The sequence below is a fragment of the Microcaecilia unicolor genome, chromosome 7 (genome assembly GCF_901765095.1).
Source record: "Microcaecilia unicolor chromosome 7, aMicUni1.1, whole genome shotgun sequence".
NCBI lineage: Eukaryota > Metazoa > Chordata > Amphibia > Gymnophiona > Siphonopidae > Microcaecilia > Microcaecilia unicolor.
Window position 1 is genome coordinate 47,918,510 of NC_044037.1, and position 13,860 is coordinate 47,932,369.

Consider the following 13,860-nt stretch of genomic DNA (forward strand, 5'->3'; position numbering starts at 1 on the left):
TATATTGTTTAGTCCAGTGGTTCCCAAACCTGATCCAGAGGAGGCAGTTTATGCAAATCTCTCTCATGAATATTCATTATGGTTATCCTGAAAACCTGACTGGCTAAGGTGCCTCCAGGACCAGGTTTGGGAACCACTGACTTAGTCCCTTGAATTAAGACACCCCTCCCCACTGCAGGATGAGAAGCGCTGCAGGATCTTGGAAGATCAGCTATTCTGCTTGGTAGGGCTGCCGAGAGGGAGGGGCAGGGGGGACAAAATTCCTCAGGCCTGGGCCTCCAAGGGGGGCCCGGTGCCGGGGTCAGGCCGCCGGCGTTGCAGTTCCCGGTCTCACCTGCCTGCCTCCTCGGCTCCGAGCGCCCTGCATTCGAAGTGGCAGTCACAGATCACCTCATTTCAGGCCTTCCCTCCTTGTGTCCTGCCCTCGCGGAAACCGGAAATTACATCAGATGAGGGTGGGACACAGGGAGGGAAGGCCAGAAGAGAGGCGATCTGTGACTGCCGCCTTGAATGTAGGGGGCTCGGAGCCGTGGAGGCAGGCAGGTGAGATCGCGGACTGCAGCAGCGGGGGGAGTAACGGGGGGGGGGGGGGGGCCGGCAGCGGCGGGGGGAGCAACAGCGGCAGGGGGAGCGACAGGGGCGGCAGTGGCAGCGGCGGAGGTGGGGCGACCTTGCCCTGGGCCTGACCTAGTCTCTCGGCAGCCCTGCTGCTTGGATGATGTCGGTGACAACAGTGTTACTGAAGGAGCTGGAGCCCTGTTTGCTCCTTCTCTCTCAATAAAGATACTGATCACCAGAGAGGGTGGTACCAGAGTCTGGAGGCTGTTGTGAGCATGTTGTTGAGAGTCCAGAAATTTTAGTGAGACTTTGGTGCTCTTCTGTTGGACTGTCTATGATAAGTTCAAAGTGGGAAGTAAGAGCTCCTGTAGGTAACTGCTTGGGTGACTGAGGGACTTCATTCCAGGCGTACAGTGTGGGGTAGTGGCAAAACTCAATGATTTGATCTCTTGGGCTCATGTTGGGCAGTGGGATAGTTAATTGTCAAGGTCTACTGCTGTGGATGTGCCAATGTTTTCACCCCTCAGGTATATTACAAAGTCCATTGTCTAGGAAAATTTCTAAATAAAATGTATTGCAATGTTTTCCTCAAAGTATTAAGCCAAATCTTCTACAAAAACACGTAGGGTAGTCACTGAATGTGGCTTGTAGCCAGCTTTTTATCTCCTTCTTCCTTTCCTTTTCCTTTGTATCTGTAAGACACGATACCTTTCTCCTTGGTTCCCTCTCAGGTCCCACTGGACAGAGGCCCTCTGTGGTACTCTTATCCTGTGTTCCAGGCAACTTCCAGGCCAGGCCACGCAGTTTCCAACCAGCAAGGCAAGGACTTTTTGCAAGATTTTCCTCTCTTGTCCCAGGCACACCCGGTCTAGCCACCCCTTACTGCAGGGTAAAGGTACTCTTTCCTGTGTCCAGACTGCCTCTCAGGCATTATAAACTACTACATTACCTCACTTAGAGCCAATACCCTTTAGCTGTGTCACACAAAATACTTTACCCACTATGCTGATTCTGTGAGAGTCCAGATGCCACTCATAAATTACAGTGAACCTGAACAATTGAAGGGTATGGTTGTTTACCGCCAAATTTAATATACCAGAAGACATATTAACCTGAAGACGCTGGAATTTTATATTTGCTGACTTTGGTTCTCTGTGATAAATTATCACCCATACATAATTGGACTCATAGATCACAGGCATATCCATCCCTTGGACACCCAAGCTGCCATTAACCATATAGGCATCTTAGCTAACACACCAGAGGAAAAATTAGTTGTGTGATATAGCAATCCCCCTAAATGCAGTTACCTTGGAACCATTCTGGTCAATACTGGTAAAACTAGACTCCTCTGTCAATATTTTTTTCTTAAGACATTGTTACATAAGAACATAAGAATAGCCATACTGGGTCAGACCAATGGTCCATCTAACCCAGTATCCTGCTTCAAACAGTGACAATCCGGGTCACAAGTACCTGGCAGAAACCCAAATAGTGGCAACATCCCATGCTACCAATCCCAGGGCAAGCAGTGGCTTCCCCATGTCTATCTCAATAGCAGACTATGGACTTTTCCTCCAGGAACTTGTCCAAATCTTTTTTAAACCCAAATACGCTAACCGCTGTTACCATATCCTCCAGCAACGAGTTCCACAGCTTAACTCGTAACGGCTCTGATTTACTAAACCATGTTAAGTGCTTAATATGGGTTTCAGTGTGAACTCTCTTACTACGTAGCTAAAAAAAAAGTCAACATGCTGCATTAGCACCACAGGTTAAGTGCCACATTAATAACTGTGAATACATCAAACAACATAGAACAGGTGTAGAGGTATAGTTAATTGTATTCCTTGCTAGCTGTCATATTGTGAATGCACACCTCTGCCCAAAGTTAGCAACACGGTTGCCTATCCCCAAGTACGTGGAGCTTTCTCAGCTAGGACAAGTTAACTTTTGCAGTTAACAGATACTAACTGCAAAACTTTAATATGGCTTTTAAAACATCCAAAATCCGAATAGGAAAGAAGGTCATTTTCAAAAAAAGAAAAACGTACATCTTTTCGAAAATACTGTTTTGAACAAAGTTTTGTGATTTTGCCATTTTATTTTTTGGTCCATTTTCAAAAAGAAAAAAAAAAACCCCGGATAAGTGCAAAACATAGAGATTCATACCTTTGGGATGTAGGAGGAACCAGCATTTTTAGTAGGCTTGTCCCCCAGACATCCAAGGAGAGCAATGGGGCACCCTAGAGGGCAATTCTGTGCATTTCATAAAAATGCTCCCTTATCTTGTCCCCTGAAGCCCTCCAAAACATACTGTCCCCCACTGTACATCACTACAATAGCCCTTATGGGTGAAGGGGGCACCTATATGTAGGTACAGTAGGGTTTTGGTGACCTTGGGAGGGGTCACAGTTTCCACCACAAGTGTGACAGGTAGAGAGCAATAGGGACCTGGGTCCCTCATTGTATACTGTACTGACCACTATACTACTCCAGGGACCTGTATGCTGCTCCAACAGAACTGACTTTAACATTTACAGCTGTCAATAGAGGCTGGTAAGTCATACTTATATTCACATTTTTGGGGGGTGGGGAGGGGGTCAGTGACCACTGGGGGTATTGGGGGGTCACCCTTGATTCCCTCCAGTGGTCATCTGGTCATTTAGGGTACCTTTTTGTGTCTTATTCGTTCTGAAAACAGATCTAGACCAAAAAGTCTTGGTTTTAGTCCTGGACATTTTTATTTTGTTCCATTACAGCTGTAAAATGTCCAAGTGTTAGGCACGCTCTAATCCCGCTTTCAAAATATCCCTGACACGCTTCCCTTGTGATCTGAAAACACTTCTGACGGACTTTATAGAAAAACATCTAAAAACAGGTTTTGAAAATGCTAATTTGGATGTTTTTGTGAGAAAAACGTCCAAATGCTGCTTTGTGCCACTTTTTAGACTTTTTTCCTCTTTTGAAAATGAGCCCCTTTAAGTCTGATTGAGCCTCTAGTAAAATATTATGGGAATTCTCCACATCCTGACCTATACTTGTGAATTCCCCTTTCCATGTACTATCTAAAATCTTCCTCCATGTGTTACTTCATAGTGTCTGATAAAGGGAGGAGCTTGTGTTGTTCTTTTCCTAAAGTGATACCACAACCTGAATACAATTTTTTGTATGTTAGGCTGCACTTATGTTCTTATGATTACTACTGTTTTATTGCAGTTATGTTGCTTTCTGCCTTAAGCATTCTGGAAACCTGGACTTATATTTCCTTTAGTACATGACTAATTTGATCAGATGTTTCTGTAATGTGTTTGCTTTCTACACAACATTCTTCTTGTATATTTATAAAATGCAATAGATATAACATTTTTAAAAGATATGACTTAGGAGGTACATTATTTAATTGCTGTATTAATACAGATTAATAAGGCATTTATTTGTCATCAAAGTTGAAAGATATGCGGTAAATAATGGCAATTATTTTGTCGTAACATCAGGAAGGGTTTTAAAACCCTTTGCAGAATACTGTGATATGTGTTGAGGTGGTTGTCCTTATTGTAGACGTGTCTGGTCACCGCCTTCGGTGAATCTTTTCATAAAAACAGTTAATAAATCCAATAAATAAATAATAAGTCCTCATAAATAAAGATTAAATTAAGTAATGGAAAACTGCTTCCAGACATATCTTTAGATATAACTGATTTGTTTCCATATATGCATATGTGCTTTTAGCAGTGGTAGGTGTTTGAAATGTTTTAAGTGCACCCATGATGCATTAGAACTGTCGCAGACTACTTAGAAAGGTTAGGTGCACTCAAAGACATTATTTGTCAATAAGAGGATAATTAGTATGGCTCAGAACTGTATAACCCCACCCTTGGACCCCTCCTGAGAAAAATCAGTTTTGGTTGCGCCACTGCTGAACACTGAAATAGTAAAAACAGAAATGACCAATCTCTTGGGTGACAATCAGGGAATAAACTTGCTAAGCAGTGTACAGTGAAGAATTTTGTTTCGGAAACAGAAAGGGTAAAGTCAGCTGGTGATACAAAAGTTCAATAAGCTAAAACTACCTCAAACTCCCGACGTTTTTCATAAATTGGAATGATCAGCTTTGAAACCTCAGAAATAGTTTCATAGCGTTCGGCCTTCCATAGTCCGTCAACACATTGCTCCAGCAACTCCACCAGTACTTCCTGCATAAAGAAGAGACGTAGAACTGGTAAAACTAAAGAGATCTTGCCGACGGCACCTTTCCACACTGCACACGTTTCAGTCTTTACTAGAAAAGATGAGTAACAGTGGATCTTCAGTATTCACTGCAGTTATAGGTTTCTGTTATCAGTCCAATTTTGAATAAAAGCATCTGGGGATTGGACCGATTATTGGGTAAAGACACTGCGGGTGGGGGGGGGGGGGGGGGTAGGGAGTAGGGGTCTAGGGGGGGAAGTTAGATAAGGAGGGGTTAATGGAGCTAGCGCTTCTGGGTTCAGTGTACCTGGGTAAGGAGGTATGGTTGGGGAGGGAGGTGTTCAGATGTTCTCTGTGGGATTTATGTTGTACAGTTATGATTATGCGCAGTATGCTGTTTTTTCATATTTCAAAATTCAATAAAAAAAATTTATTGTTGGGAAAAAAACATCTGGGGAATAATTTCAAAAGTCTAATCTAGACGTTTCAAATGATCTGAACGTTCAAAGGCACAGCTGGAAGATACAACTCTGGCCAGTTTATTGGGCAGACTAGGAGGGCCATGCTGGTCTTTATCTGCTGCCATTCACTATATTACTAAGTATTCAGGGGTGTAATACATATATCAAGGGCTGCTGGACATGCAAGAATAACTAAACATAGAATTATGTGTAGAAATATTAAGAGCCGTAGAATGCTAGTGCTTTTAATTGTAAGCTACATGCACAAGTAGTAATTATCTTATACATCTGGTATATGTGTAGGGGCTGAATGTCAGCAGTCACATATATAACCTATAGGTATAGTTGCTGCTGGCCCTAGAACTTACACAGAAGACAGTGAAGATGACACAAGAATATGGTCTTGAGAAGATGTTAAAATAATACATTTGGATTTTTTAACATCGCCTCAAGACCATATTCTTGTGTCATCTTCGCTGTATTCTGTGTGATTTTAAGCGTGCGAAGACTGGTGTACTTCTGTGTTTACATTGACATAGAGTGGAGGAGTAGCCTAATGGTTAGTGTAGTGAGCTTTGATCCTGGTGACCTGGGTTCAATTCCCACTGCAGCTCCTTGTGACCTTGGGCAAGTCACTTAACCTTCTATTGCCCCAGGCACAAAAACTTAGATTGTGAGCCCCCTAGGGACAGAAAAAGTACCTGCATATAATGTGTACAGCGCTGCGTATATCTAGTAGCGCTATAGAAATGATTAGTAGCCATATCCATTCCTAGTCTGTACATTCCTGCTTAACTTACATAGTGCAGATTTGCAATGGACATATGGACAGAGCTTGGGTGGGTCTCAAACTGACTTGTGGAACTTACAGAACACTGTAAGGACCGGATATTCAGACCGCAGCAGCTAGCTGGGCTGCCTCCCACACTGAGCCTGGATATTCAATACCGGGCCGTTTCCAGTGACCCGTATTGAATATTTGGTTTATTTTTGGCCGCTAAGAACATAGCTGGCCAGGTCAATATTCAGCGCTGGCCGGCTAAGTTCATAGCGTCAAAAGATAGACCTGCTATTGGCACAGCCAGATTTGGCTGCCAATGCGCTGAAAAATCAGCGGATAGTAGGATATATTGCGTGATATAAGCAGCTATCCACTAAGCGCTAACCGGGAATATTCAGCAAGAGACAGACATCTCCCGCTGCAAATCAGTGGACAGCCAGTTAAGTACTAATTAACCAGCCAGGTGCCATTCCTGGCCAATTAAATGGTTTTGAACAGGTATATGCAGAAATTAGGTATTAGCATTTACATCAGCTCTATGGCTGGCATTAAGTACTAGCACCTAACATTTAGGCTTGCATCTACCAGGTTAGTCTACTTTCTAAAAAGCAAAGTAGGTACCTCTGTTCCTTCATAGAAAAGACTCCTACCAGGTGCCCTCCAGGTGTTTAATTGTAGACGCCCCTGTTACAGAACTGTCCTTATAGCACTACTAATGCAACCCAATATTTTTTAAAAAGGCATTTAGGCACAACACCAAGTGCTTTTTGAATATCAGGCTCAATGAGTTTTCTGAACAGAACAATTAATACAGTACATAGACGTGAATGCATATGAAAAGGTACTAAAATGTCAAGATCACAGCAGCTCTGTGATATTGAAGAAGGAATTTCAGAAACAAAAGAATAAGTAGTGGGGCTGGCCTGATCAAATCATGTGAGGAGAATCAGGTTGAAAGTCTGGATCTGATTCAGGTTCACTGGGCCAGCAGGGGCTGTGGATGCTGCTGGGAAGGGTGGGGAGCAGTCCTCAAAGCTCTGGGTGACAGGGTGTCCTGCCCACAGAAGTGACCTCAGCCTCAGAGTCCTAAACGGCTGGGAGTGGGGTTGAGGCAAGATCTAGCTGGACTGTGTAGGAAGGTGAGTCAAAAAAAAAAGAGTTGGCAGTCACCTGGAAAGTCAAACCCCAAGGCTAAGAGGGCACCCCCTCCCCCCTCAGTTCAGTGCTTAGGTTTTTTATTGTAAAATACGATGGCATGCTGTTCTTTGAAAAGATGAGAACACTGCTGCTGTTTCAGCACTACCTATTGTTTTGCCTTGAAATATTGTCCATCTATCTCATGTCTAACCTCACTGTAGTAGACATCCATCATGCCAGCATCTTCCTTCATGGCTTCTTCCTCATTAATATTTGGAGTAATCTTCTTAAAGCCTGAACATCCACTAGGAAATAACTCTGCAAAGAAAATTGAAAAAGCTGATGAATAACACAAACACTTGAGCATTCTTAGAAACTGATAGGGATGGCCAATTGTTTTAAATGATATGAGAAACATTTTCCCATTCCCAAAATGATAGGAACCGAACCGCCCCCCCCCACACACACACACAAAAAAATTCAGATTTCTGCTTCTGTCAGGAAAAATGCCCACTTTTCCCAAAGAGTGCATATGCTTTCCTAATAGTGCGCAATGCACCTTCTAAACACATTGCCTAAAAGAAACAAATAAAAATATAATGAACAAAAATGACCATAAATATCATAGGAAACAACACAAAATGGGAATGGGACTTGATACACTGCCTTTCTGTGGTTTTTGCAACTACATTCAAAGAGGTTTACATAGTATATGCAGGTACTTATTTGTACCTGGGGCAATGGAGGGTTAAGTGACTTGCCAAAATGAAAATTTTGGGGCTGCACACCTTCAAAGACTGACCACCCGGCATTCAAAGCGATTTAAACGGCCTGGAGAGGCTCCTGGCCGTTTAAATCCCTTGTCCAGGGCTAACCACGAATATTTAGTGGCACTTAACTGGTTAGTGCTGCTGAATATCTGCATTTTCCCACCTGATGTAACAACGCGCTGGCCAGCTCTGAACGCAATGAACATGCAAATACATGCTAAACAGGGCATTATCCAATCCTCCCTAATGCTCAGTGGGCATTGTGCCAAATATTGGTGTTGCTCCCACAGCAAACCCTACACCAGCTCAGAGCTGGCATTAGGATTTATGGAGCATTGGGGAGGAGTGTGGAGCCCTGTCCCGCATGCACTTGCATGCTTGCTGACCCCACAAACTCCACTCTCCCAAAAGCGATCAAGGCCCGGGGGGGTTGGAGATCTAACCCCCCCCCCAACACCCAAAAAAGAAGCCCTGGTGGCCCAAGTGGGCTGCCCCCCCCCCCAACATCCATCTTCCCTGGTGGTCTAGTGGAGCACTCCACCTCCCCCCCATACCTTTCTGACGGAGGATGGAGTAGCACACTCCCTCCTCATCGGCGCTGCCTTCAAAATGGTGGTGCCCTGCCCTGTGCATCCTGGGATGAGCTGGGCAGGGCTTCTCCACCATATAAGGGAGCTTCTGATATGGTGGAGAAGCCATGCCAAGCGCATCCTAGGATCTCCAGCCCCCGGGCCCTCGTGTTGAGGAGGTTGGGGGACTGGAGATCCGCTGGACCTCCTGCCCCCTCTTCCCCATGTCACTGTCTGGGGGGGGGGGGGGGGGTTTGGGGTAGCAGATGCCTATATTTGCCTTCTATTAGCTCTGATGATATGGGCGATATAGTCCCGTGTTGTTCCAGAGCTATTTTTAGAGTGCTGTTTGGAACAGAGCGGGGTTTCTGATCATCTGCCTGTGAAAGGGGAAGTTATCAACATAACTCAACTTAACAGTTGCTCAAGTCAAGTTATTTTAGCACAGGGGATAGAGGAAATTACTTGCAGGGTTGGAGGGGAATCCAGTGGGGGATAGGCGGGAATAGGTTAGATTCCAGTGGGGATGGGCGAGGATGGGGGAGATTCCAGTGGGGATGGGTGAAAGTTTTGTCCCCATGCAACTCTCTAGCACAAATTCATAACTGCTTCCCAGTAGGTGTAATTTATTTATTTACCAGGATTTGATATACTGCAAATAAAGCCAATACAGACGGATAAGTCGTTCACAACAATAAAAACAGAAATGTAGCTGGTGATGGGGGGTGAGGAGGGAGACAACAGACAAAGGGAGGGGGAAGAACATCAAGAAGAGAACAGTTACGAAGTCAGAGGATGAGGAGAAAAGAAAAGTTTTTAGCATAGCCTTGAAAACTTGGGGATCTCAGAGAAGAGGGGAGGGAATTCAAAACTTTCTCCACTATTAGGGATGAATCTAGGAGGCTATAAAGGCACAAACCCCTAGAAGATCATTTTCAAAGCTTTAAGTTGGTTGTCTCAAAATTCTCTTCCTTCAATCTAGCTAACTGTATGTGCAGATTTGGGCAGAGGCGTATTTTTAGTGGGTTCTAAAAATAACTCACATAGACTGAAGTGTCAAATCTATGTTCATTATTTTCCGGCAAAAGTCTGCCTGCATTAAAAGCAGGTGCTAAGGCCTTTGCTTTGACATTTGCTGTGAAGTATGTGGGAAACAAATAACCTTGGATTCTGGATCAAGGGAGGGAATTTGAAAATGGGACTGTTAGGTATTATTTTTTACACTCAGTAATGTTGGTGAGGTAAGCACATTGAACATTTGGAGATAATACAAAGCTTACTTTTTTTGAGCAGGAACTCTGCAACCAGAGCTGCTATATGAACATAACACATGGCTGCCTGTGGAGGACAATGAATAAATACACATCAGTAACCACAAGTTCATCTGTACACCTCAGCCTCATTTTCATGCTTTTTCAAATGAGTCAGTCACCTCTGAATAATCTCCATTTTTCACATGAATCTTGGCCATGCTGTCCAGCCAAGTCTTACGAAGCTCTGGGGTACTTGCGTAGGACTTTGCCAAACTGTACTGCAGATCTACCAGCATTTCTGGATCCTTCTCATGCTCCTTCATCTGTGCTGTAGCCATAATTACTGTACGGATTCTCTTAGTCAAATCTTTGACCTCTGAAGGAAAAGCAGTTGCCTATCAGAAAACATATCTAAATTAGAGGCTAAAGGCTGGCATTTGGTTATTGAAGAAAAAGAAACCCGTTGTGTTCAATGTCAAGAATGTACTGCCTGGAATTTGTCATTAAGAAGTCAGTAGAAGATGGCAGAATACCATTGACTGAAGGCACCATTATTCATTTATCACGAGAGTCGGTAACCTGCAGTGCTAAGCTACTGCCGATTGGTGACTCGAATGAAAAATCAACGTGCAGTAAAAGCCAGACTTTTCAAATGAAAAATCAACGTGCAGTAAAAGCCAGACTTTTACCACACCTTGATAACTACCCTCCTCAGTCCAGGAGAATGAGGATAGTTGGGTGGGATGGTTAGGCTTAGGGGTTATATTTAAGGACTGTACAGAGAGTTAGTCTAGGTGAAAGAGGGTAGTTGGTTAGATAATTAGTTTAGGTCAATAAAGACTGGGTTGGGACTACTTTTATTTTGTGTTATTGTTTCACATTTTAGACTGATTGTTGAAAAATGGAATCAAATAGTGTGAAATAAATAAATAAATGTCTTCTGCCCCCCCCCCCCCCCCAGGAATATTGACAGCAGCACATGTAATGGTAAACCTTTCAGAGATCTTAACAAAGCCTGAGAATATAAATACCTTTTTTTGAAATGGAAACAAGTTCAAAATCAGTTAGCTTAGCAGGGTTTAAAAAAGGTCTGAATAATTTCCTAAAAGAAAAGGCCATAAGCCATTATTAAGATGGACTTGGAAAAATCCACTGCTTATTTCTAGGATAAGCAGCATAAAACCTGTTTTACTGTCCTGGAATCTTGCCAGGTACTTGTAACCTGGCTTGATCACTACTGGAAACAGGATAAGGCTTGATGGACCTTTGGTCTGTCCCAGTATGACAACACTTATGTTCTTATAAAACAAACTCCCCAAACATCTAACCAAACCATACTAAACTCTAGCCTGACTGAGCAATTCTACACAGGAATAAAAGGATAAGTACAGCATTAGGAAGGATCAGGTTCCAGAACTGCTAAGACTGCAAAGTTATTTCCACCTTATGATCCTTAGGTAACAGGAAAGGTTCATTTTCAGGTTTATCTTTATTTGATATATCGCCAAAGGGATGTACCATCTTAGTGGTTAACAATAATAAAACTATGATAACAGGAAAAGGAACTACAAAATTAATACGAGAGAGGAAAGCTGTACCCTTAGGGACTCACCATATCGATACACACACACGAAACACACCCTCTCCACTCTCACACATTAGGTTTTCCTCACCCACTCCTAATGCACACAGTGGGAGTCTGGAGTGGAGATGCACAGAGCACATCTAAGATTACAGAATAGGTGAAGAAGTAAGTGTGAGAGAACAAGGTATGCCACGGAAGGTGCAATCTTGTTTTGGGTTCTAGTTAGCCTAAGAGAACAAGCACTGTCCAATCAAAGTGGGAAACTCCCACAATTGTGGGGAACCAAAAAAACGTGGTAGGTGTTCACATTAAACTACTAGTGGCAGAGAAATTAGAGAAAGGAGAGAAAAATCCCAACCAGAGGATATATACTCTCCATCAACACTCGAAATATACAAAAGTTGAGGTTTCAGCTGACTGAGAGAAGAGAAATAATGAAGCCATGTGATATTACTGTATTACTGAGTCAAGGAAAATTAGTAGAGCAATCTCCTTTGTAAAGCAAAGAATTGCAGGGTCCAGATAGGAGAAACACAGGCCTCATCCTATCCACTAACTCCTAAACAGAGACCAGGAGAATTTAGGAGAGGGGGAGAAGAACGCATTAGTCTGATGGAGCTGCAGAAAGGCATTCTTGGTTCAGGATGCTATATTGTGTCACGACTGTAGATTTGACCATGTCGCTCTACCGTTTAAGCCACCATTGGCTTCCTGTAGAGCAGCATATAGTATTCAAACTTCTGACTCTTTACCTTCAAAGCTCATAGAACCAGACCCCCCTCCCCCCCCAAATCTGGCTTCCTTTACTATTCCATATTCCCCCAATCGTCTTCTCCGTGCTATAAATGATCATCATTTAATCCTTCCCTGGTCCCAGATCTGCTCAGTTAGAATTGACCAGACCGTGCCTTTTACTTCACAGCCCCTTCATTTTGGAATTCATTTCCATTAGTTATCCATGCTAAAGTATCATTCATGAACTTCAAATCTGCTTTGAAAGCCTGGCTTTTCAGACAGGTTTTCAATCCCGATTAACCTACTACAGACAAGGGCTATGACTGGTTTCCCCATCACTTTTCCAATACCTATCACTCTATTTGTTTTCCTTCCCTCCCATCCCTCCCTCTTTGTACACTTCCCCTACTCTCTTTGTTGTGAAGACCGCTACACTTGATTGCCTCTCGGATGTCTGTGATACTTTTTCCTGTCTAAGATTGTAGTTCCTTTCCTACTTTGAAATTTTGTCTTAGTCTGTAAATCGAGATGAGGAGAGAGAGAGAGAAAAGAGTTCGACGCCCGACCGGAGCCGCTATTTGTATCTATGGTCTCAATATAATAACATGTGGCATACACAAACTGTCTGTCCATAGATTGGATTGCTGTTACTTGTTCATAGTTGTATTTCTTTGCTACTGTTTAGGGCCTGAGGGGTGGGGGGTATGATTGGGGGTAAAGGTGGCGAGTGTGAGTGGTTTGCTGGAGAGGTGTCTATGGAAGTTGGATGTATGTGGAATGGATGTAATGTTATTACTGTATAAGTGGGATGATTACTATCCAAAAATATGCTGCAGCAATGTGTGACCTAAGATTTCTACCTTAGTAGAGGGGACCCAGTGGTGTGCTGGTAAATTTTTAACAACAGGCTCTCTCCCCAGATATAGCCAGCCCTGCAATTTGGGAGAGGGGGGGAACAGACGGACGCAGAGGTGAACTGGGGGGGGGGGGCAATGCATTACTCTCTCTCTCTCTCTCCTTCCCCCTCATGTCAGAGCTCCCATTAAACCATAAGACTCCCATTAAACAACAAATCTTTATAGCCCAAATCAAATGCTCTCTCTCTCTCTCTCTCTCTCTCTCTCTCTCTCTCTCTCTCTCTCTCTCTCTCTCTCTCTCTCTCTCTCTCTCTCTCTCTCTCTCTATATATATATATATATATATATATATATTTCATGGTGCATGATTAAAAGCTTTCACAAACTACTGCCCAGCTGTTCAGCTTGCACTTTGGAATTTCTCCTCTGAGGCTTCTCATCCTGAAACCCATCCAAAAAATCTTTAGGGTCCAGACCTTCAGTTTGAGAACTCATTCCTGCCTGAGTAAACAGATTGGATCAAAGAAACCAAAGGAGAAGGTTGTCATGCTGAAGTACAAATTTTGATAATGAAACAGTGATTTAATATTCACATAGCAAACACCCTGGGCTTCAGCCAACAGATTTATTTTCCACTGAACATAATTGATGTTGTATGAACTTGGCGGCTAATAGTGTGCTGAACTGGACAATGTTGGCACATTTAGACTGACTCTGGACAGTTCTGCTGAAGGAAACCCTTCCCTCATTATTGAACAAACCATCTTATAGTCAGTTGTTGAGAGAGTAAGAGAGAGAGTGATAGTGTGTGTGTGTAGGAGTCCCTGTGAAAGTGGAGGGTCAGTCACTCCTTATAGCCAGTTGTTTGAGGCATCAAAGCAGGGCTCGTTTTTGAGTTGTGTGTGTGTCTGTGTGAGAGAGACAGAGAGAGAGGTGCTAGGAGTTCCCTGTGACAGTGGAGGG

At 43.3% G+C, this 13,860-nt stretch overlaps 1 protein-coding gene across 1 annotated transcript in view; it reads right to left on the reverse strand.

Annotated features, from left to right (window-relative positions):
• The window catches only part of DOCK11 (dedicator of cytokinesis 11), a 292,220-nt gene that overhangs the window by 57,056 nt on the left and 221,304 nt on the right, over positions 1-13,860 (reverse strand). The window contains 4 exon segments of the mRNA XM_030208788.1: positions 4,632-4,754; positions 7,340-7,446; positions 9,748-9,805; positions 9,900-10,115. Coding sequence (XP_030064648.1) covers positions 4,632-4,754; positions 7,340-7,446; positions 9,748-9,805; positions 9,900-10,115 — 504 coding nt within the window.